The sequence below is a fragment of the Photinus pyralis genome, unplaced genomic scaffold (genome assembly GCF_008802855.1).
Source record: "Photinus pyralis isolate 1611_PpyrPB1 unplaced genomic scaffold, Ppyr1.3 Ppyr1.4_LG2, whole genome shotgun sequence".
In the NCBI taxonomy this organism is placed as follows: Eukaryota; Metazoa; Arthropoda; class Insecta; order Coleoptera; family Lampyridae; genus Photinus; species Photinus pyralis.
Window position 1 is genome coordinate 32,378,917 of NW_022170403.1, and position 22,229 is coordinate 32,401,145.

Here is a 22,229-nt window from a genome sequence, read left to right on the forward strand (position 1 = left end):
TACTATACAGGGTGGTGACTTGCGTAACGCATTATAGGGATTTCAATGTAAAATTCATATCATGCGATTATTGGTTCCCCAAATTATTTTAGAGAAAAAATGTATTAAAGTTTTTTGTAGAAAACATTTTTTTACGCCAATCAACCGTATTAGTTTTCAATTTTTTTCATATAAAGACGGAAAATTGGAAAAAAAAACCCGCATCTTTTTCAATAATCTGCGATGCCATGGAATTTTCTAAAACAAAAGATATCCAGTTATCAATTAGCAGCTGTTCGAAATGGATTTTATGATCGACTTGGTTACTGTCTTGCAGTTAATGGTAACTTATTCGAACATTTATTGTAAATTGTTATATTAGGAAACCGTTTTTAACAATTTGGTCTTTCTTTATGTTGAATTCGCTGTTCAAAATATAATACTTTTTGATAGAATTTGATTTGTTTTATAGCAGACATTCCATGGCATGACGGATATTGGCGTAGTTTTTGTATTATGAAATTCCATGGCATCACAAATTATTGAAAAAGATGCGGGTTTTATTTTTCCAATTTTCCGTCTTTATTATGTAAAAAATTGAAAACTAATACGGTTGATTGACGTAAAAAAATTTTTTCTACAAAAAACCTTAATACATTTTTGCTCTAAAATAATTTGGAGAGCCAATAATCGCATGTTGTGAATTTTACATTGAAATCCCTATGATGCGTTAAGCAAATCACCACCCTGTATATACCACAGCTGACTCGTCCGTAAGCTTAGCCCGTAAGCTCGTCCGCCATTTTGGAGCCGACTGATGACAATTCACGCTTGCAAAACGTTGCATGTCCTGCATGTTGAGTGTTTTGGTTTCCAAGGAAGACTTCATGAAAACAACTGCGAGGTACTATGCATCATGCATCATGGCTAAGCATCATGGAAAATGTAATTTTGCCAAATTTCTGTCTCTCATATTTATTAGCCACTAAAAGTTTTTGATTGTGATTTTGTGAGATCACCTAAGGTCCTTATATTGGTTTGAGTCCGATCACGGCCATCTAGATGCAATATTAAAAGTGGCTGTAAACAAATCAAGTAGGCGTAAAAACCTTTGAAAAGGTCACATTTTGATTCAGAATTGTCTCAGAAATCCAAAAACGTACAAATATACAGGGTGTACCATTTAAAAACTCAAAACCTGGACCATTTCCGGCGAAACTGGAAGTGAGTGAAAAGAGAAAAATATGCGAAACCTCTCCTCTTCACGTACCATAAAGTGAGTGCCATGCTCAAGTGCACTGCCTCAAAAGAAGAAACGTTAAATACATTGCTGACTGAAGTTGAATATATACTCAATTCAAGACAGCTCACTTATTTATCGTTGGCCCATGTTGATAAGGAAGCTTTAACGCCAAATCACTTTCTTCTTGGCTCATCAGGTGGACCGCAACTGTTTGTGAACGCTGACTCGATCGATTTCTGCTCTGGTAAACAATGGAGACTTACACAGTTTTGGCAACGCTGGATCAAGGAGCATTTGCCGACTTTAGACTTAGAACAAAATGATTTAAGGGCTATAGAAATTGGTGATCTAGTCGTCATTGCGCAATTAGCTATACCAAGAAACGTGTGGTCGAAAGGATTAATTGTAGCAATTCATCCCGGGAGAGATGGACGGGTCAGAGTCGTTGATGTGAAGAAAGCTCAAGAAACTTTGAAGCGTCCTGTGGTTCTGGATGTAACCGAAAATGAATTTGACGTTTATTGGGCTGAAGTCATATTGGCGCCAGTTTGATGTTTAAAAATAAAACAGAATTAGCAGAATTGTAAAATAAAAACGATTGTGTGCATTTGAAATATTGCAATAAATACATTGAAGAATTCACTAAGTTTCAGAACCTTATACAAAGCTTATTCTAAACCCCCAGAATTTTGATAGAATCTCATAAGGATATTTTTAGGTAAGAATTTTTTTAAGATCTTCACATTCTCCCTAGCCCACTGTTCAATCAGAGCCTAAAGAGAGTTTTTTAATAATAATAATAATAATAACTTTATTGTCCTTACAGAAAATCCAATTACAGGACAAAGTTTAGTAAGATAAACCCATCCCAGATTATCTACTCTAATGAAAATTCTGGCCGTTTTGGATTCTACAGATCAAAATCTTTTAGAAAAGATTTTCCGGTGAAATAGATATACACTTACCTCCAAATTCGTTCGAAAAATTCTTAGAGAAGAATCAAATAAGCCAGAATTTTAAAGATTGGACAACTACATCCAAAATTATACTCCTTTTACATTTTTTTTAAAAGTAGGTACTTACTGCGCACGTAGACGATGTACTACGTTTTTTAAATAATAACTTTCTAACGCTTCGGTCATCAGAAAATGACTGTTCCGCCACCACTTCTGTAGGTTCTGGCTCTTCCACTTCAGTTTGCTGTATATGTCTGTCAATGATATGATGTATATATTAGCAGAGAGTTTCAGTTGAAGTTATCGATGGAATCATTTTGCTTACCTTATAACCCGAGTCGTTTGCAAATCTGATTCTTTTTTATGCGGCCGATCAGCGGTATCAAGTAGTGCGCTGAGTGCAACACGCCTAAATGTGCTTCCGTGCGCTTCTTTTACATAAGTGATAAGTTGCCTTACTTCGCAATACATTGACTAAAGCAAATATAAGCGTCTCAATTTGTTGTGAGCATTAGGCATGGTGTAAGAAATAAAAGTGCTGAAATCTGAACTTACCAGATTTTCCATCGCCTTAATCTCTTTGGTCGACTTAACGAAGCGGGTGACTAGCGCTTTGAAGACGTGCGAGATGACTTGACCTTCGATGCCACGAAGACCGCCACCACCCAGGCCTGCGCCAAAGTTCGTGGCATAACCACTTTGCGACACATTGTCTGGCGACTTGCTAGAGCCCCGCTTCTGGTCTGACAATTAAATATTACTTTACGATTATAGCTTTGAAATAAGATCTTTTTTTGATGCTGCATAACTAATTATTGGCAATATTAATAGTAGAACGAATATCGTACTTATTGCCAAAGAACAAACGTTTTACAGTTCAAAGTTTATCATTTTTCAAAGCCACTACCTCTACTCTAAGGACGTTCATGTCCAGAAATGAAGTTATAGGAGACAAGACCAGTTTCTCTATGGAGCAAAGCATAGCATATACACCAGTCTTTTAGGATAGATTATAGTGTGAAGTGAACTGATGTAAGTTTTGTTAGTGCTATGTAGGTTTTTAAGCACTTATGGATGCGTATCACTCTAGAGACACCAAATCTACAATCGAAAATGAGCTTCATGCATCCATACGTCTTAGCAACACGAAATTTACAGAGTCAACAGTACAATGAAGTGTTTAGGTACAAATGTGTAACAGACAAGACAAACACTTACTGAGAGGCGAAAGGAGTGAACTCGGATCAATACAGAAACCGACATAAGCGTGAAAGAGATCAAGAACATCAGAGAGCGATTGGTAATTAACGTAGTCTCGCAAAAACTTTGTAAATTGCTTGCTACTCGATCTGTGGAGTTTTGCGAACGCGTTCTGACATTGTGTCCGTAAGAATTCGGCGGCCGGTCCACGTTGACCATCCGCACAACCATGTGGACAACCCAAATGTTTCAACACCCTACTCGAATACAAATCATCCATCCGCAACATTATTAAATATACATTACCTGACAATAATATTCATAAGAAGATAATGGGAGGACACTGATTTATTAATGGCGTCAGTTTCCGGTCCTCCCAAATTTGGATTCGTCTGGGATTTTTTACCTGGTTTACTACCAGGACTGGAATCGGCTACGGAGGTTGGGGTGTGTTCCGCTAAAACCTCTTCTCGCAAACACTGTTTTAAAACCCCCAGGTCCATTAGGAGCTCCACCAAGTTTAGGATTACTTCGAGCACTCTTAGTGTACAACAGCTATTATCCTTTAGAACGGCAGCATGTGTTGCCTAAAATACAAATTTATTGTTGCACCGCAGTACATTGTGTGGTCTTGAGTTCATTCACGTTTTGTTGAGAAAAATGAAACAAGTAAAAAGGTTTTCGCCCTAAGGCGAGTAACTTCAGCGCATTTTCCATAAATTGATCCATACTTCCCCAAAGGCCATACCTATGTGCGCTATGTTTTATATTACTAGAGGCATATATGGTTAAAATTTTAAAGAAATATCTTCATAAATAAGGAAGTTGACACTTACTGCGTAGTTGATATTACGCGTCCTGCGCATGCGCTTATTAATCTGATATTTACAATATTTTTTTTTTTTAATTTTGCCTTTATTTTTAAGTGGGCGGGGTTTCAGCCGGGCTGCTCTACCAACCCAACCCACTATACATTTACAAATATCCATGCCCGAACCCGGTTTCGAACCAGGGACCCTGTACCGCAGTCGAGCTTCCACTGAACTGCGCTACACGGGCCGGCAATACGTTTGCTTTTACTATACGCATCTTTGGTTAAAATTTCAAAGAAATATCTCCATAAATAAGAAAGTTGGCATTGCGCAGTCTGCGCATGCGCACATCTGATTTTTACTACATGCGATATATTTGCCTTTACCATAGAAGCATCTGTGATTAAAATTTCAACAAAATATATTAATAAATAAAAAAAGTTATCATTGCGCAGCCTGCGCATGCGCAGTTCAATCGTCAAGATTTTCCTTGACTCAGGTGCCAGAGCGATACGCTACCGAATGCAAAAAGAACGAACTAAATATTTTAAAAACTGTAGGAGTAGTTAAGGCCTCGGACAGACGGACGGACAGAGAAAGTGGCTGCAATAGCGCACCCAACTTCGTTGGAAAATGCGCTAAAAATAGTCAACCCCCATCTACTCCTTACCAAACGCAACATAGTACCTACTTTACCATGAATTAGCCTCACTCGCCTACTGCATTACACTTGAGTAAAAAGCTATTTACACAAGAAAATTAAACGTGTATTAAGAATCTACCTTTAAAACGACTTGTATATCAATATCACCATCTTTAGTTATGTAACAGAAAGCACCAGGAGCTTCTGGAATATCTTCTGTAGTGTACGTGATGTTAGAATCGGTTTGCGATCTAGTCAAACTTGCTTTGCGCTCAGTCCAACGTGCCGGAGGCTTCGCCACGCCAAAGCTAATAGCATCCAACTGACTATCAATCGAACCCTACGACTCATGTGACAGGTGACCGGTACAGCAAATTCAACTCGCCTACTTGTCTTCGTAAGAAATCAGGAGATGGCGTCGGTGTATGCTCAGTGACCGTAATGATTGGGTTAATCGTACGTCGATTCGGCGCTTCGGATTTGCTGGTTCGTCTCCGATCCCAATGTATTTCACCAATGTATCTGATACAAACAGTTTTTAATTGTTTACAGCGGTAGTTTGTATGAAACCAAGATCAAGATAGCCATTAACAAAAGTTAAGAAAGTCTATCTGCAAATTGTACCTACTGCAAATGACTATTTCAAAAATTGTAAATTTGCAGATAAAGCATGAATATGAGATCACAGCCACTTACCCTCCAGCCGTCAACTCATCTATCAAACAGCTAAGAGAGACAGAACATAGTATAAGAAAATACAAAACAAAACACTAAACGATAAGAGATAGTAGTGGGCGGGACTAAAATTACTAGGCAGTAAGCATTCTTAGATCAAGAATCCCCTCCAAACGAGCTAAAGCTGTTGCAAGTATACTATAATACAACTTTAGCCCATTTATAACTGATACAGACATCAAAGGAGGTCATGGTTTATTAGGGGGATGTTCGTATCATTTTAAAACACTACCTACAGGTGATATGTAAGTCTTGTACAGTCAATAAGCCAAATCACAACTTGCCTGAATTTCAATTAGCTCGCTTGTAGGTACTTTCATTTTGAGAAATTTCATTGTGATTTGTCTTAAGGTACCTTTACACTATAATATATCTCACATGATTTTTTATATGATATGTTATATGATATTTACTACCAACATATTTTTCGTATGAGTTTTAATGTTTTACTTTACACTTGACAGGTTTTTCATATGTCTTTAATACAAGAAGTTACGAAACCTATATAACTTCTCTAAATTAAAATGTTCCAAGTTCCAAGATTGGGCTACTAGTTCAAAAGTTACAGCCCTTTGACTTTTCTTTCGAAATTGGTTTCTAGTCTATAACTTTTGATTGAGAAGTCTGATCCAAAAAGTACGAATTGTTTTGGATTCTACGCACCAAAATTAATAAGAAAAAGTGTTTTCCCGAGAAATTTTGGTGCAGTCGATTTTTGGAAAAAAGGAAGGTTTATACACTGCCTTTTTTTTGCCCCGAAAAAAAAATTCTCAGATCGACCCGGAAAAAAATTTTTCTTATAGAACGTGGGCTGTAGAATCCATAATTTCAAACAGTTCCAAGATTGTACTACTAGTTCAAAAGTTACAGCCCTTTGAATTTTCTTTCGAAATTGGTTTCTAGTCTATAACTTTTGATTGAGAAGTCTGATCGAAAAAGTACGAATTGTTTTGGATTCTACGCACCAAAATTAATAAGAAAAAGTGTTTTCCCGAGAAATTTTGGTGCAGTCGATTTTTGGTAAAAAAGGAAGGTTGTACACTGCCTTTTTTTTCGGGCGTCAAAAAAAAATTGTCTCAGATCGCCCCGGAAAAAAATTTTTCTTATAGAACGTGGCCTGTAGAATCCATAATTTCAAACAGTTCCAAGATTGGGCTACTAGTTCAAAAGTTACAGCTAGGGAATGCAATCCCGCAGCAAAATCTCAATCCCGGTATTTGCGGGATCGTTAGATGTTAATCCCGCGGGAACCCTGTATTTGCGGGATCCCGCAAAATTTTAAATAAATTGGCAAATAAGCAATTTTGTGCGGTTAACTTCTGTATTAAAATAAATCGCTAATTATCACAATAAGTATTCAACAAAAAAGTATCTTCGGCCTATCTTAGAACTCAAAAAAACCTCACCTGTAAAGCACAAAAAGGTGATCTTCTAAAGTGCCTCAAAAATCATAGTACATTTTTAACGAAAAAAGTTTAACAATTATTTTAAAAATAATTTCTCCGTATGCGTTTCATTAACAAAGCAAACAGTCGTCCCCTTGATCGACATTAAGGATGAGTGTACCCTTATTTGAAAGATTACCCCAAACATTTGAAGGGTTAATTACCAATCAAGACACTATTTGACAATGTGTGTCTGAAAACACCACTACAACCAGGCAACCAAATACCAATATACTCGTAAATATTTATTGCTCGATTTATTGTTTATGTAATTTATTCTTTCATTAGTAACTACTATACCTATAATCATTGATTATACACACCTATAATCAATGATATAATCAAAAGTTTACTGGTTTACTCAAGTATTCAGCTTTTTCAGATAAGTACAACAGCAAAATGCGAAAAGTAACCATAAAAGGGCGGGATCACTTGGGTATTTAAAATAAGTCATGTCATTTGTCATGCAGAAATAGAAACATCCCTATTCCACGATTTACGTATTATTTCCATATTATTATGTATGTGTAAAGACAAATCCAAATGCTTGTTACTTATCATTATGACAAATCACATGAGAAGTATGATAGTGTAAAGGTACCTTTAGGATTCTTATTTTTTGATTCTTACATCATGCTGAAATACAATAACACAGCAGTTTTGAGGATCAACACTAACGTGAAGAAGATGTTTTCTACTCACTTACCATACATAACGATAAAATTGAAATAATATGCAATAGTTCAAACCACAAGTAATTAAAGGTAGATGGCAGATTAGAGAAGCGTACCTTAAGCTAGGCATACTTTTTCCTTTAACCAAATTGGTTGGAATTGCTTCAAAAAATTTTGGTGTTGTCGAATGCGTTTTTGACAGATGCTCATCGCCCGTATCCAAACTGCGATGGTAATCCTAACAAAAGTGAGAAAGAATTCAATCTCGTAATTTACACATCCCAAATGGACACCACAGAAGAAATAGAGAGTGCGCAAAAATACAAGAAGAGGATAGAATAGGTACATACATATAAATTAATATGTCTGTCACCCACCACTTGTTCACCGAAGGGTTTTGGTTCATCATGCCCTATTTTTTCTAACGCTTTGTCGGACTTCGATAAAAGCTTCGTTTCTACAAATGCCTTGAGGTCGGCCATTTTCATCTTCTTTTTCACTTTCTCACTTGCTCGTCTTGTATGACTAGGGCTGTCTTCTGGTAACTTTTGACCGTGGTATGGAGATTCTACAGACACAAAATGCTTAGTTCATGATCAAAACATTTGTGCAGTAAAGAAAACCTGTTAACAATGATAAATCCTTAACTTCTGGCACTTCCAAGCTTATCTCTTGTTTCTTTGATTCGGGGCTTTGGTAGACCGATACCTCAATTTTAGGAATCGGAAGCGAATTGCTGCGTCGGCGCGGCTGTTGCTGTCCGACTATCTCTTCACTAATATCCCGCAATCTGAAAGCAACCCGTAAACTTCCAAGCGCCGACTTACACACGAACCGATTATATAAGTAATGAAGGGCCCAGTAGATTCCCTCCTCCTGCCAGTGCGATATAAACAGGCATCGCAGCACCGCCACGTCCAAAAATGTCGCAGATGACAAATCGCCCGTTTGGCTTCCACTCCAAATTTTGTGCAAACTTCGCGGTTCGCCAATCGGACCTTCGGTCGATGGTCTCTTACTGCTGCTATCAATTGAATCTTTATCTGTTAATGACCTAGAATTTTTTGCGATGTAAACTCAGCGTTTGGAGGAAGTGGCAAACTTACCCAAATTTTTGCAAAGTCGGTGTCGATTTAGCTTGTTTCGTGTCAGATGCGGAAATTGCGGTGACCTGCTCAACTTTAAAATACGGCCGGCCTGTACCATTCTTTGTCATGGCCAGTTGAAATAGACTCGTCTCCGCCTAGCAAAGCACCTTTAAGAAAAACTCACTTCGTTGCTAGCTTACAGTGTAGATAGAGGGATCCCTTAAAAACCCATCAGACTCGTGAAGCGAAGGGAGACGAAAAATAACAACGTGCTCTTCTTCGGTGCTGGAACTCTCCTCCGGTATCGTTTCGGGAAACACAGTATCCTTAGGCGAAGAAACCCAACCGCACTAAAAAGCCAGTCTGTGTGAATTAGTTGCATAAACATACCTACATCTTCATCTTTTGTAGTAATCGTAGCCGTAACAGTAACTGTAGCACCAGGCGGAGGAAACATGGCTTGATCATCAACTTGACTTGGACTTCCCTGACTTTTAATTTCTTCGCTAGACTGCTTACGTCCAATGAAAACGTCTCCGAATTGCGTGTGCGGGTATTTATTCTTCCCCAACAAACTTTTAGGCTTGGGCTTAACGTGAGCTGTGAAGCACGTGGTCTCGGGATGGCGAAATTCCCACATTGCCTGCCACAATTTTAGACCGTTCTCTAAACGGAAGGTTTGAAAGTCGGACTCCTTCAGCATGTGGCAAATGGGTGCGAATAAATAGACAAAGAGCTGAAAGCTGCATTACAATGTGTGAGTGAAATAGTGAGTGGCTTACTGATATGGTTGGGATAGAAAATAAGTAGTAAAACGTTGAGCTTTGATAGGTTCCTTTTTCGAAGTCGGCATCGGCGCATTCCTCGGCCGCATCTAGTATGATCCAGTGGAGAGTATATAGAAGCTTTGTCTCCACGGCACCAAGATTGAGCAATGTACCATCTTTCATTCTATAGCAGACCGTACAATTGTAGTGTACAAGTGGCATACAGTGAGTCTTACTTATTGTGTAATAAGGTTGCAATGCAGTGCATTACATGGGGTAGAGCAGCTTGAATGAGCCGCCATCTGGGAATCGATCTGATGGCTTCAGTTAAGTCTGGTTTTAAACCAAACTGGATATTTTGCACCAACACTTTCTCAAATGACTGCACATGATCTGTAGTAATTTTTTACGTTATAACAACCGGGCTACTTACCTTGCAGGCTTCTTTTAATTCCTAAACGTGCGACATATATAGTGAAAAAATAAGCGTTTACGTATAACATTAACTTACGTGATGTCCTGGTGGGGCTTGTTGGCAAAACTGAAAAAGAAGTAGGTAATTTAAATGCGCACTAAGAAGTTGATATCGTACCGTACACGATGCCTCATGAAGTTTGCCTAATTTAGGCCTTATAAAGGGACTGAAAGAAATATGTGTTAATTTTTTAATTTTTGTAATTCTACAAACCTTATTTGTCGCCATAGAAAAATCTGTATGGGAATTGGTAGCGCTTGGTCAGCTAAACTGTTTTCCATAAACGCAGAACGCCTTTTATCCGTGTCAGGCATTTTCGTATGTACGTATTTAAACCAATTTTGATAGCAATACACAAACACATAAATTTTATGAAGGAGAGAAAATTGTAAGAGAGAGATTATGTAAAAAAGGATGCTGTATTGATTTTCTCTGAGGAAGTGCGCATCCCTGCGATCTTGCGCGAGTTTTCCTTCGCAAAAAATTACAAATTTGAAATAATTTTATATATTCCGTACATTATAGCATACTTGATACTTTTGCGATTTTTTTTTGTAGTTGTGCATACATTAATTACGAAAATGTCAGAACGTATTTTTGCATAAAAGAATATCTACAAAAATTTATTAACTGATCAAATAAAAATAAATAGTACGTAAAAGAATTAAAAAATAGTGTGCATAATATACAGGGTGTTTTTTCCGATGTTTAGTACGGGGATCTCGTAACCCGTAAGAGATATAAAGTCGCTTTTAATAGACAAAGAATTGTAGAATTTCATGTAGATAAAGTTTCCCTTTCAGAGTTTGCGTAGCTCTACAAACAACGAAGTTATGGTCAAAAAACTGAAAAACGTCATTTTCGAAAATGCGGTGGCGTCCATTGATTTTCAAAAATATCAAAAAATTAACAAACTATTGGTAATTTTTTCTCATCTTTCTGATGGTGGTAAAATAACATTTTTATCACTTGTGAGTTTTGAGTAAATCACATCAACTTTCTTATTTCTTATGGGGGGTCCAATGTAATTCCATACAAAAAAAAAAGTACAAAACTAGTGATACCAAACACTTAGTATTTCATTTGGGAATCAACTTGGTATTTTTCCCTCGAAGTTTACAATGTATTTCTTATGAGAATAATTCCACAGGTGATTATGATTGAAAACAAATTGTCTCGCATAGTCACCATCGACACAGCCATGAAATTATTGCCATAAGAAATACACTGTAAACTTCGAGGCAAAAATGCAAGGTTGATTCCCAATTAGTATTGCTGATTTTGTAATTTTTTTTTCTATCAAATGACATAAAAATTCAATATGGCGTCCATTTAAAATAAGAAAGTTGATGTCAATACCTCGAAAGCCGCCATTTTAAATTTTTTTTCTACACCCATTGAATTTATCCCATCGAATCTTGCAACTTTTATTATAAAACATTAGCCACTTACGAATTACGGTTAATGAGAAAACTAAGCTCAAATTCGGGGTCAAATCGATCACTATCCATTCCAAAACCCGTTTTAATACATATCTCATACTTTGCTCGAATTTTAGAGACCTCTATCGAAACTCTACGAAAACCAGGGGGGTGTAACAGAGGGACTTCGGACCCCGCATCTCGTCGATGCGCAATTGTACGTTTTCCCCTAGATCTAACCGTCCAGCACCCGCTACTACGAAAATCTCGATAATTCATCAAATCTGAGAAAACTCAGCAGTCTTGATTAACTCCACAATTCCAAAGAATTATATTGAGAACTCTTATCTGGGTCATAATTTGGGCTTGATTAAACACAACATAGAACATTTACAGATGAAACAAATTTATTAAACACACTGGAACTACTTGTGACCAACACCAATAAAGCACAATAATATATTAAAACCTCGAACGCGTTTCGACAGCAAGGCTGTCATCTTCAGCGAACATCTGGACAATAAAATACAAATTAAGACAAATTCAATCAATAAGTTAAAAGAAAAAGAAGCACACATGAATGATAAAGAAAGTACTCACAATCGATTGAAACAATTGATTAATTACCTTCAAATGTTGATAATCCAAAATATCCGATCCTAACTGCTATTTTCAAATAAACAGACGCACCAACACAAAACACCAGGCGATATTGCTTTGAAATTTCACTTCTCTACTTTAATTATTGCACTTACGGATGTAATATTGGCCCTTTGATGGTAGAAAAAAACTCCCTTTAACTGATACTTGAATGTCTTAAAGAAATGCTTCACATAAGCGATAACTGAGCGATCCGATACTCCTTCGTAAACTTCACTTCTTTAATTCAATTTAAATATTCACTTTAAACAGTGTACTAAAAAAAGCACTCGACTGACTTTCTTCTACAAAACTGCTTGGAATAATACGATTAAATGTGGCACCAAAACAATAAGCAGCTACACTTCAATGTCCTCCCAAACCACCAAAAAAGTCACGATTAACGTCCGTCACCTCTGTTTAAAACACTTTCCCTTTCTTTCCGAACCATCTCCTTAAAAAATAGAGCAGGAAGTTACAATTTTTATTGGCATTAATTAAAATTTTGATCTCTCGATGCTTTACATTTCCGTTTGATACAATTATTAAATATAACTCTTAGATTAAAACGTGGTATACATAATAAAATATATAGAAGGCACTCTAAAAAATCACATACGCTGATTGCTTATAGATTAAAATTTTGTTAATAAAACATAAATGGTGATATAGTATTCTACACAGCCTCTTTTACTTCAAAACATCATGTTAAAAACGCACATCAGTGTTAATACTTTTTTAAAATACATATAAATAAATGTTTAAAATTTAAGTACGTTGTTATGATTATGACAAATCAATTAAAGTGATTAATAACTGGTTCATGGCACTCATATTACTCATATAAGGCGAGTTTGCTTTAAATAATGAATGAGAAGTGAATACACGAAACGATATTGAGCAATTGTTTGTACCATAAATGGGCGTTGGTGACGTAACAGACCGACGACTCTAGCTACATCCACCTCCTAAAAACACACAGCATCAGAACTAACTCGTACAATCCGAGAAAACGTACCTGATTGTGATCTACCGTGTAAAGTAAAAGATCTGCCAATACTGTCAAACCAGTTCTCCCAACGCCTGCGGTGCAGTGCACGAGAACCGGAGGATTTTTGTTGTGTCCCGGTGGTATTTCCTCTAACGAGTGTTGCTGTACCGACTGTAACTCTTCCAAAAATCCGAGGAAATGTGACACCGATTGTGGACAGCCGTGCTCGCCCCAATCGGTATAATGAAGATGCCATAAAGTTCTATATCGACGCGACGAAACATGGCACAGACGTATTTTACTCGTTATGCAATGGCCGGTTTTTTGGGAGAACTCCCACCAAATTTGATAGTCCTAAACAGACAACTATAGTCAAAAGAATTATTATTATTATGTTGTTAATTATGGTAGATCTAGTGCCACTGTATGAATTTGTGTGCAGTAAGGATCAAAAGTTGAACAGGTTGTCGTTGTAACAGAACAAATGCTCAAAATATTATACGGAGCCAGCTTCAGATTTGGACAAGCGGAAATCAAGCGTAAAGGATCTAGCAAGCCTAAGGCTAGTAGCGCCCTTTCCAAGAGCCCGCCGGAGAGGGAAACCAGAGGTGCGCCAGGCACCCAAATCCCAAAAGCCAGTACCAGTGGTCAAACAAAAAGCCAAGGAAGCTTTAGTCCTAAATTGGAAGGACTTAGGATACATTACAGGGCTGTTCACAGGCCATATACCGTTTAAATACCATCTACATAAAATTGGGGACAGACTTAAATGCTACACTGCCATACCCTTAGACTCACAATACCGTAGTATAAGTATTTGGCTCCACCCTCACCTGATTCATGTGTTATATAATATAGAAAGAGAGTTAAATTGAAAAACCTAACATCCTTCAGTTTTCAGTCAAACGTGATCATAGTAATCTAGTAGACTGCTATTCTTTCCTTATTCTTTTTAGGTTATCTTTCCACAGCAAAAGTCAAAATTTGAGGTTAATGTCGATATAAACTCAAAATCTGATCGGTTTGATTTGTCCAGACACACACACACAGCAATGACGATTAAAATTAATAATAAATTTGCTTTAGCCTAATGAACACCTTCTACCTACCTGACTAGCATCAATACAGCGTTGTTCCGCATTTGGTAAATAATTAATATCTTCCAAAAGTTCAGTGAGCTGCACTAAAAGGTATACCTCTGCTTCCCAAACGCATTGCCAAAAATGTGGTATCGTAAGCTTCGTAGGTCCTTGCATTGCTATATAGAATCGTTGTTTACTGCCAACTGTTGCCTGAAATTTTTTTGAATAAACTTACATCATTACTACTATTCACTACATACAGTGCGTCCCAGGTAGAACGCACCATAGGGAAACGACAATGTATTTTTTCGCGAAAGATACAAGAAGCCTTTGAAATAAGGACTGTTCCTCGGCCATATCTCGGAAACCGTTCTATGACTTAGGGATAAAAAAAATGATTGGGTAAATCGGTTATGAAGAATCGCTGGAAAATATTTTCAAGTTTCAGTCAAACCGTTTTTCAAAATCTCGTTCATAACCTCAAATATTGGGAAAATGAGATTAATTAATTAATACATAAAAATGCTTAAATTGTATCTTATTTGACGTATTTCCTGTATTTGTCGATGGCGCGAAAGATTGGAAAAGGACCCTTCACTTTTAGGTAGGCCTTGGAAAATTAAACAAATGAAACACGATGCATTATAAAATAATAACAGCCGTAGTTTGTAAATTATTCTGTGATTACATTCAGAAAGTGCAGTTTTTTGAATTTGTAATCTTTTCTAAAATGCCAATTTCTAACCAAGAAGCATTTAATATGCTGGAGGCGATGGTTCGTTATCGATGCGGATAACGCAAGTAGAAGATGCCGGCAGCGATGGTCGCATTTTAAAAATACTCAAAATATATCGGCAGCATATTAAATGCTTCTTGGTTAAATCGATATTTTAGAAAAAATTACAAATTCAAAAAACTGCACTTTCTAAATGTCAACACAGCAGAATAATTTACAAATTACGGCTGTTGTTATTGTATAATGCATCATGTTTCGTTTGTTTAATTTTCCAAGGCCTACCTAAAAGTGTAAGGTGCTTTTCTTTCGCGCCATCCACAGATACCGGAAATACGTAAAAAGTAAATTTAAGATATAAATTAAGCATTTTAATTTAATTAATTAATTAATTAATTAATCTTATTTTCCCAATATTTGAGGTTAGGAATTGAGATTTTGAAAAACGGTTTTCACTGGCCTCTTTGGATGTTATTTGGCTACTTTTTCATAAAGAAAAAGTCATCATTCTTTTTGATTTTTTTAGGATTTTGGGTCATAGTGTTAAAACTAGCCCCCCCTGGCGGAGAAGGATTCAACTAAATTACGGGACGGGTTAAGTGGAAGAGCACAAAGGGCTGCATGCCTCTCAGTGAACTTCGCCTTTTGGACGCCAAGTTGAATGTGTAATATTGGTATTGTTTATATATTTGTCATAGTGTGTCCAAATAAAGTCATTATTATTATTATTTTTTAATTTCTCACTTTTGTGGAGTTACATCAATGGACGGGCGTGAACACCAAGTACCACTGATACCTATTGTTATTTTTATTGCCAGTTTAGAAAAGATCGCACTATATTATTATTATTATTAACTATATTTTGGTTGATTTTCATTGCTCAAGGAATGCTCTTTTCATTGTTAAAATCGGTCAAACAGTTAAGAAGTTAAAGCAGGTTATTTCAAAAACAATTGAACTCTAACTGAATTTTTACGAAAATGATAGGTAATAGGTAAAGAAAAATGTGAAAAGAAATTTTTTAGTTTATTATGCGAAATTTAAAGAAAATGCAATTTTAAAATTTAAGATGGCAGTTACGCCCTCTGTTGGTCATTTTTAGAACTTGAAAATATTTTCCAGCGATTCTTCTTGACCGATTTACCCAATCATTTTTTTAACCCCATATCATATGACGAACGGTTCTCGAGATATGGCCGAGGAACAGTCTTATTGGGTCATCCGGTACATTGAAATACTTCGCGAATACATTAATTCTGTTTGCCTATGGTGCGTTCAACCTGGAACACACGATATACATTGTGTCCAAGATACGGATGGCTATCATGGGGATCTTGGAAACCATACAAGATACGAAGATGGGAAAAGGTGCGCAATTAAAGAGTAATTATCATGCTGTAAAGCGAACTAGAAAATTCCGACTGCTTCCGAAGATGTGCCAGACAAGCCGAAATTTGCCGACTTTCTTTTATTTTTTTTTATGTCATCTGAACAGATACAAAAAATAAAAAACACTTACTCGTTGCCACTTTTTGGGTTCTTCATGACACTGTTGATAGATTTTCAATACGTTTTGTTTTGAGAAAATCATCAACTTTATTTTTCTATATGGATCAGAAAAAAAGTACATACTGTATTGAGTGGTATTTTTTATTACAAATACAAGGATGTACGGCACAAAAAAAACAAAAGTTGTAAACTATTGGTTTCAACAGGATAGTGCACCCACGCACAACCACCCGAGGATACCTATCGGACAAATTTCCTGGAAAATCGAAAATAAATTGTTTGTAGAAAATGCAATGCTAGAAACTGGATACCGAGACTCTACACATACAATAAATTAGTCCTTGAAACAACAATGGAATTGGAAGATGCCTACCATTTAAACAACATGAGATGGAGTAGCTTTCATACAGATAACTGGTGTCAGTTGTGATTGTGCAAATGCATAATTGTCAAATCCTACACCACAACTTGTAAATAAAGGTGGCGGAAACATTATAATTTCTATTTTAACCAGTAGGTGGCGTATATTAAAAATTTGTTTGCCTCCCATTACCTAAATAATTACTTACGGTAATATGCGACGCGTTAATGTATCCAAATTTATTTTCTCGAGTCGGAGTCAATCTTAACCTATTATCTTCGTAGGGCAAGACGTCCTTGTAACGATTGTACTTCGCATTGTCGAGGTGCAAGGCGGTGGTAAAATCGGCGTTCTGCTTCTTCTTAGGTATCTTGTCAAATTCGAAAAACAACTGACTATCGGCAAGCTTATTTTCTAAGACTTGGCACTAGAATATTGGCGCAATTAACCGTCGATCGGCGGACGGTTGACTTACCATTGTTTCCTTACTAATCGAAGGTGGTAACGGATACAAACGCGGTAGACCTGTCGACCACCTATGACGGTTGGTTTGGTTCTTTTCCTTGTTTTTCTCTTTCTCTCTTCCCAACGTCGCACTTTTCACTTTTTCGTTTGATTTACTCCTGCCCATTAAGATACCCCATCGTTTCCTCTTTGTCTTACCTGAACTGTTACCCGAGCTGTTGCTGATATCGCTAATGATCTCACTACTGGTGTTACTTTCCGGTAGAGGAGTGCTCATCGCCGATTTACCAACTGTAAATGTATTATTCATCTTGGTCATGGACGTGTCGGTGGAACTATTACTAAAAGCGGTGCTCGTGGAAATTTGTGTCAAGTTTTGCGAAGACGATTGATTTATTAAGCTTCCGGTACTACCGACCAAATCATTTTTGGAAGACTTATTACTATTTCCGCTTCGGTTTATGTTGGCGTATAGGTTTTCTCGATTCGATTTGTCATTTGAGTGTTGCATGTTAGCCGTCATGTTATTTATTAGGGTATGATTTAGTATTTGACTAATTTCTGGGGCCGACTGTACGCTTTGGGTACGCGATCGCATTTCCCCACCGTCGTTTTGCCAAGGGAGTGGAATATTTTCGTAGATTGGCTCCCAGGAGTTATTCAAGTCTTGAACGTGTGTGACAACCGCATTTTGGTTGCGTGTTACTACGAACCCTGTACTTGGTAGTTTATTCTCTTGCAGTATTTGTTTCATATTTGCGGGCATACAGTAGATTATATTGCCATGTTCGTCATAAACCTTTTTAATATGTTTCGTTACATTTGGATTATCGACGATTACAGCTTGGGGCAGTCCTAGAAGGTTACTTTCAAATAATTGCGTTCAGTTTTTATATGTACCTTGAGGTGCAGATAGGTAGCTGTGCGATCGATGGACGGGATCAGTTTGTTGCTGTGGGTAAAGCGCTTGACCGTACTGTTTTAAATACTGCTGATTGATGATGTTTCCATTTGATACTAAATCAGGACTAGATCCGGAGACAATGTTATTAATGTAACTAATTTGAGTGTTGTGTTGTTGCGTAAGCCCAGCTAAATCTGGAGTAGAATTTGAGTTAATTCTATTGCTCGGGTATGGGGGTGGAGGTTTATAAAGGTGTAAAAGTCCCATGCTTTCGGTTAAATTGACCATGCCTTGTGATTGTGTGTATGGTGCACTGTAAAGTGTGGATATCAAATTTTTCTGCTCAATGTTATTGTGAGTTACATCCGGGTAACACAGGTGGGAGGAGTAACCATCGGTTTGGTGTATTTCTGGTTGTGAACTGTACAAAATAGCGTGAGTGTTGTGTAAAGGTTCTCGATTTTGAATTGCACTTGATGAGTTGCGATATTTCTGTTGGACCGCAGTTTCATAGTCTGGGGCCTGTCTGTATGATGGAAGTAAACTTCGTAATTTATCGATGTCGGTGGGAGTATTCAAATCCAGGCACGACGTTGACTGAGCTCGAAGAGTTAATGCGTGTGAAGATCGTTGTGAAGTTGTCGATATATCTTCATAACTGTCCAATTTCCGTAAGTTGCCCTGAAGTGTAGCACAATTTTAGTTGAAATATTTTTTCTATATTTTATTTAAGTTTATTTTGTTATCTGCTTTGTTTAATGTAAATTTTGAACATAGTAACATCTTATGAAAATATCTCCACAATTATTAATTTAATTGTTTATCACTACCGGAGACGAGCGCGCTATGCTTACGAATTAGGACGGAGCGCTCAAAACAGTCACATGATCTTAGGAGTCAATTCGGGACATATTAAATATATTTTTTTTCTCCGGATCCGTTGAACATAGAGCCACAAAATTTCAATGAGAGTTGGTCAATGGTACAGGCAATTAAATTCGGGTGTTTGTTAATTTTTAGAAACACTGGAAATAATTAATTTTAAGATTTTAAGTCTTTGAAGATAAAACGACGATATTAAATTCGTGTTTTTCTATACAGTGCCACCATGCTCAGAAAAGTCCCGGAAAATATGCGAACTAGTTTTGAAATAATTCAGGCTGGCCAATAGAAAGTCTGCAAAACGACGCGATACATTCAGCGTCATAATTATTAATTATTCCGTTTTGACAGTTGACGCTTGACGTTATTTTAGTTTACACTTTGCTTCTTGTATTTGGCTTTATTTCACGATTTCCGTCTCCAGTTTTATACAAAATCGTCTTTTTCAAGACGCATATAGCTTGCATCTACGATCTGACAGGTGATAAGGTATGTAATTCCCTTAAAGTGTTTTTAAATTTTGCATCAGAATGTACGGTCTAAATTTCTAGTGCCCTCGGACACACCCTGTCAGGGACTTTCTGAGCGTGGTGCCACTGTATTTCCACCATCATATTTCTGTTTCTAGGAACCATATCATTATAATTCTTTCGGTGTCTTAAACTAGAATGATATGCGCCTCCAATTATGAGTATATAATGCCTTATCTGGTATTAGTGTAGATTTAACAGTCCCCACAATATCGCACATTAATTATCCGCGCAGAGCAAAATTCACCACGCGAGAAACTTTTTTGTTGTTGGCACAATTGTATCAATGTATCGAATGAATTGTGGCCAAAGGACACAAAAATGTTTTTCAGAAGGAATTTTTAAGAAATGGTCTTTTCACTACAGTATAGTCACTATTACAGAGATGTCGCTTTAAACAAACAAGTCTTAAAGTCACTAGATATCTTAGACCATATAGTACATGGACTGCTAATTGTAACTAAAATATGGTCAAGGACATCGCCTGGGTATGTGAGTTTCAGGGTAAACGAGTCTGTCCGAAGTTGTCCGATTAGACACGATTTGAGACTGTCAACCTATAAATTAACAAACGTCAATTAATTAACCGCCTAGATATCCCAAAAAAAGCAAACTTATTCTTATTTGTGGACGTATAGTAAATAATGAAGAGTATTTAAAGCTTCCCGTACTACGCGGTTGCTATAAAGCTGCTCTTTAAGCGATCCTAGTGGTGTTTACACGACTTTAGTTTACCCTGAGATTCACATACCCACGACTACAGTGCCCTCTATTCGTGACCACCCATTTTGTATTGAAAGCATAGGGCGAATAGCAGTCCATGTACTATATGGTCTAAGGTACAGTGACTTTATAGAGACAGTGGCGACAACAGGGTATCTCGTTTTTGATTGGTCGTTGGTTCCGGTCGCCATATTGGAGCTAAATTCCAAACTGGCCAATAGAAAACCTTCAAAACGACGCGGTACACTCCGTGCTATAATTATTAATTATACTGTTTTGACAGTGTCACCTGTAATTGTCACGGCTTCATGTTACTAGTTTACACTTTGCTTCTTGTATTTGCTTTATTTTACGTTTTCCGTCTCCAGTTTTATATAAACTCGATTTTTAAAGACGCATATAGTTTGGATTTATTACGATATTATAAGGTATGTAATCCGCTTAGTGTTTTTAGATGTAAAACTGTGCCTAACCTTACGACTGGTAATTGATGTAAAATTTTTTTCAGAAGCCCTAAATACCTAATGAGTTTAGATAGAAAACTGGTTAGAGAAGCAGCTTATCCGAAATTTAGCAGCAAATTCAATTGTGATCGTAAATACGTTTGAATTGGTTTCATGTTTGCTGGAGCACATGGAATATTGATCTCTTGTACTCCGTGGACTAGATCAACGTGTTTTGTCTTCCATTTAAGAGACTAAAGAAATACTTTTAAGTCCGGAAGGAGCAACACGCGACAGGGGACAAGAAGTGACAGAAGACACTGAAATGTCAAACACAATTTAATGATTATTTATATGTACATTTTGGATATTGCACCATATTTCATACTTATTATACCGTTTTCCATATACCCATACCTTTTTGAATTTGGGAGGCATTTGTTTTCCCATAGGTTGTTCTGCAAAGCTTTAAACGATCATTTCTGCGCCGTTCGTTTTGAACAAGAATCTTTACTTAAATGAAACTGACATTTATTATTCTACGCTCACAATTTGACATGACAAGGTATATTGATCTTACAATCAATTTTTTAGCTCCAATATGGCGGATTATGATAAGTTGTCGCCACTGTCCTTATAAAGTCACTGTAGTCTAAGCCTAGATATAGAAAAGTAGCAATCACGATACACTTACACACGGTATGCTCATTATTTTTCTCAAACGCGTTTTCTACTGCGCATTACGTCACCTGCGAACGTGTGGCGCCAAAATTCAAATGTTTACGCACGGAAAAATCCAGTACAGATGTCGCGCGTGACAGTTTGCACCTTTTCAGTTGTATTTACGAGTTTTATAGCGTTAATTTGTTGATAGCTAAGCATTAATTTGTTGATAGCTAAGTAATCATTAGTGAAAATTCCAAAATGCCAGGTTGTGTGTGGAAATAAAATAGGTACTTTCGATTTCCGAAAATTGAAGACTTTTCTCTAAAATGGATTGTTGCAAGTCGTCGTAAGGGCAAAATTACCTTGAAAAATGGTGTTGCATTATTATTAAGTGGTGTGTTTAAGTCTTTCCATTGCTGTTTAATCCTATATCCTGTATTTGTTATGAACATTTTGAAGCCAGCCGTTTTGAAGCACCGCAAGGGAACGACTCCTTAATTAGACCTACTTTTAAAAACAGCGGATGTTTGAAACCTGATGCTTTACCTACTTTAAAACTACCGCGTAATAATGAAAATCAAAATAAAAGGGACACGGAGGAGCGATTAGATCTTTTGATAATAATTGATATATAATTTTTACTGAAACAGCCGCATTTCATGTTTAGGGCCAATGTTTTTGGTTAGAGTTTATTTCATACGATCACGAAATCCCAGAAATAACTTACGCGAGGATCTCTACACAAATCAGTATGATTTGTCAACTAACCTTGTGATTTGTCGATCTAAGCATCGTAATTTTGCTCTTATATTCTGTGGTTTTGTTCGCACGTGACGTCACGCTAGATGCGCAAGAGCATACCG

The 22,229-nt window shown here is 36.9% G+C and overlaps 2 protein-coding genes across 9 annotated transcripts in view; both read right to left on the reverse strand.

The window, feature by feature from the left end:
* Positions 1-10,420, reverse strand: part of LOC116162790 (protein unc-80 homolog) — a 46,053-nt gene extending 35,633 nt beyond the window's left edge. For 4 of the 8 annotated variants that reach the window (XR_004143611.1, XM_031476501.1, XM_031476497.1 and 1 more), the window contains exons 1-21: positions 10,231-10,420; positions 10,135-10,183; positions 10,054-10,083; positions 9,976-9,996; positions 9,779-9,924; positions 9,558-9,726; positions 9,170-9,511; positions 8,976-9,125; positions 8,794-8,930; positions 8,523-8,741; positions 8,311-8,477; positions 8,038-8,255; positions 7,804-7,925; positions 5,530-5,559; positions 5,223-5,355; positions 4,973-5,173; positions 3,685-3,965; positions 3,397-3,635; positions 2,734-2,921; positions 2,504-2,652; positions 2,306-2,432 (exon numbers count right to left, since the gene is read on the reverse strand). Coding sequence is in view for 7 of the 8 variants with exons in the window: in XM_031476501.1 (XP_031332361.1) it covers positions 2,306-2,432; positions 2,504-2,652; positions 2,734-2,921; positions 3,397-3,635; positions 3,685-3,965; positions 4,973-5,173; positions 5,223-5,355; positions 5,530-5,559; positions 7,804-7,925; positions 8,038-8,255; positions 8,311-8,477; positions 8,523-8,741; positions 8,794-8,930; positions 8,976-9,125; positions 9,170-9,511; positions 9,558-9,726; positions 9,779-9,924; positions 9,976-9,996; positions 10,054-10,083; positions 10,135-10,183; positions 10,231-10,331 (3,219 nt within the window). In the remaining variant the exon portion in view is untranslated. Of the gene's footprint in view, positions 1-2,305; positions 2,433-2,503; positions 2,653-2,733; positions 2,922-3,396; positions 3,636-3,684; positions 3,966-4,972; positions 5,174-5,222; positions 5,356-5,529; positions 5,560-7,803; positions 7,926-8,037; positions 8,256-8,310; positions 8,478-8,522; positions 8,742-8,793; positions 8,931-8,975; positions 9,126-9,169; positions 9,512-9,557; positions 9,727-9,778; positions 9,925-9,975; positions 9,997-10,053; positions 10,084-10,134; positions 10,184-10,230 lie in introns of those variants that run through there. The other 4 variants (XM_031476498.1, XM_031476502.1, XM_031476499.1 and 1 more) reach the window with 4 other exon arrangements.
* A 2,326-nt stretch (positions 10,421-12,746) lies between these two features.
* LOC116163949 (tyrosine-protein phosphatase non-receptor type 14-like) lies at positions 12,747-18,821 on the reverse strand (the record flags this gene model as incomplete). Its single annotated transcript, XM_031478076.1, has 6 exons — positions 12,747-13,045; positions 13,096-13,422; positions 14,178-14,360; positions 16,962-17,180; positions 17,229-18,073; positions 18,119-18,821. Coding segments are annotated over 6 exons (2,406 nt in total), but the record flags the coding sequence as incomplete, so codon positions are not given.
* Between the last annotated feature and the right edge of the window lie 3,408 nt (positions 18,822-22,229).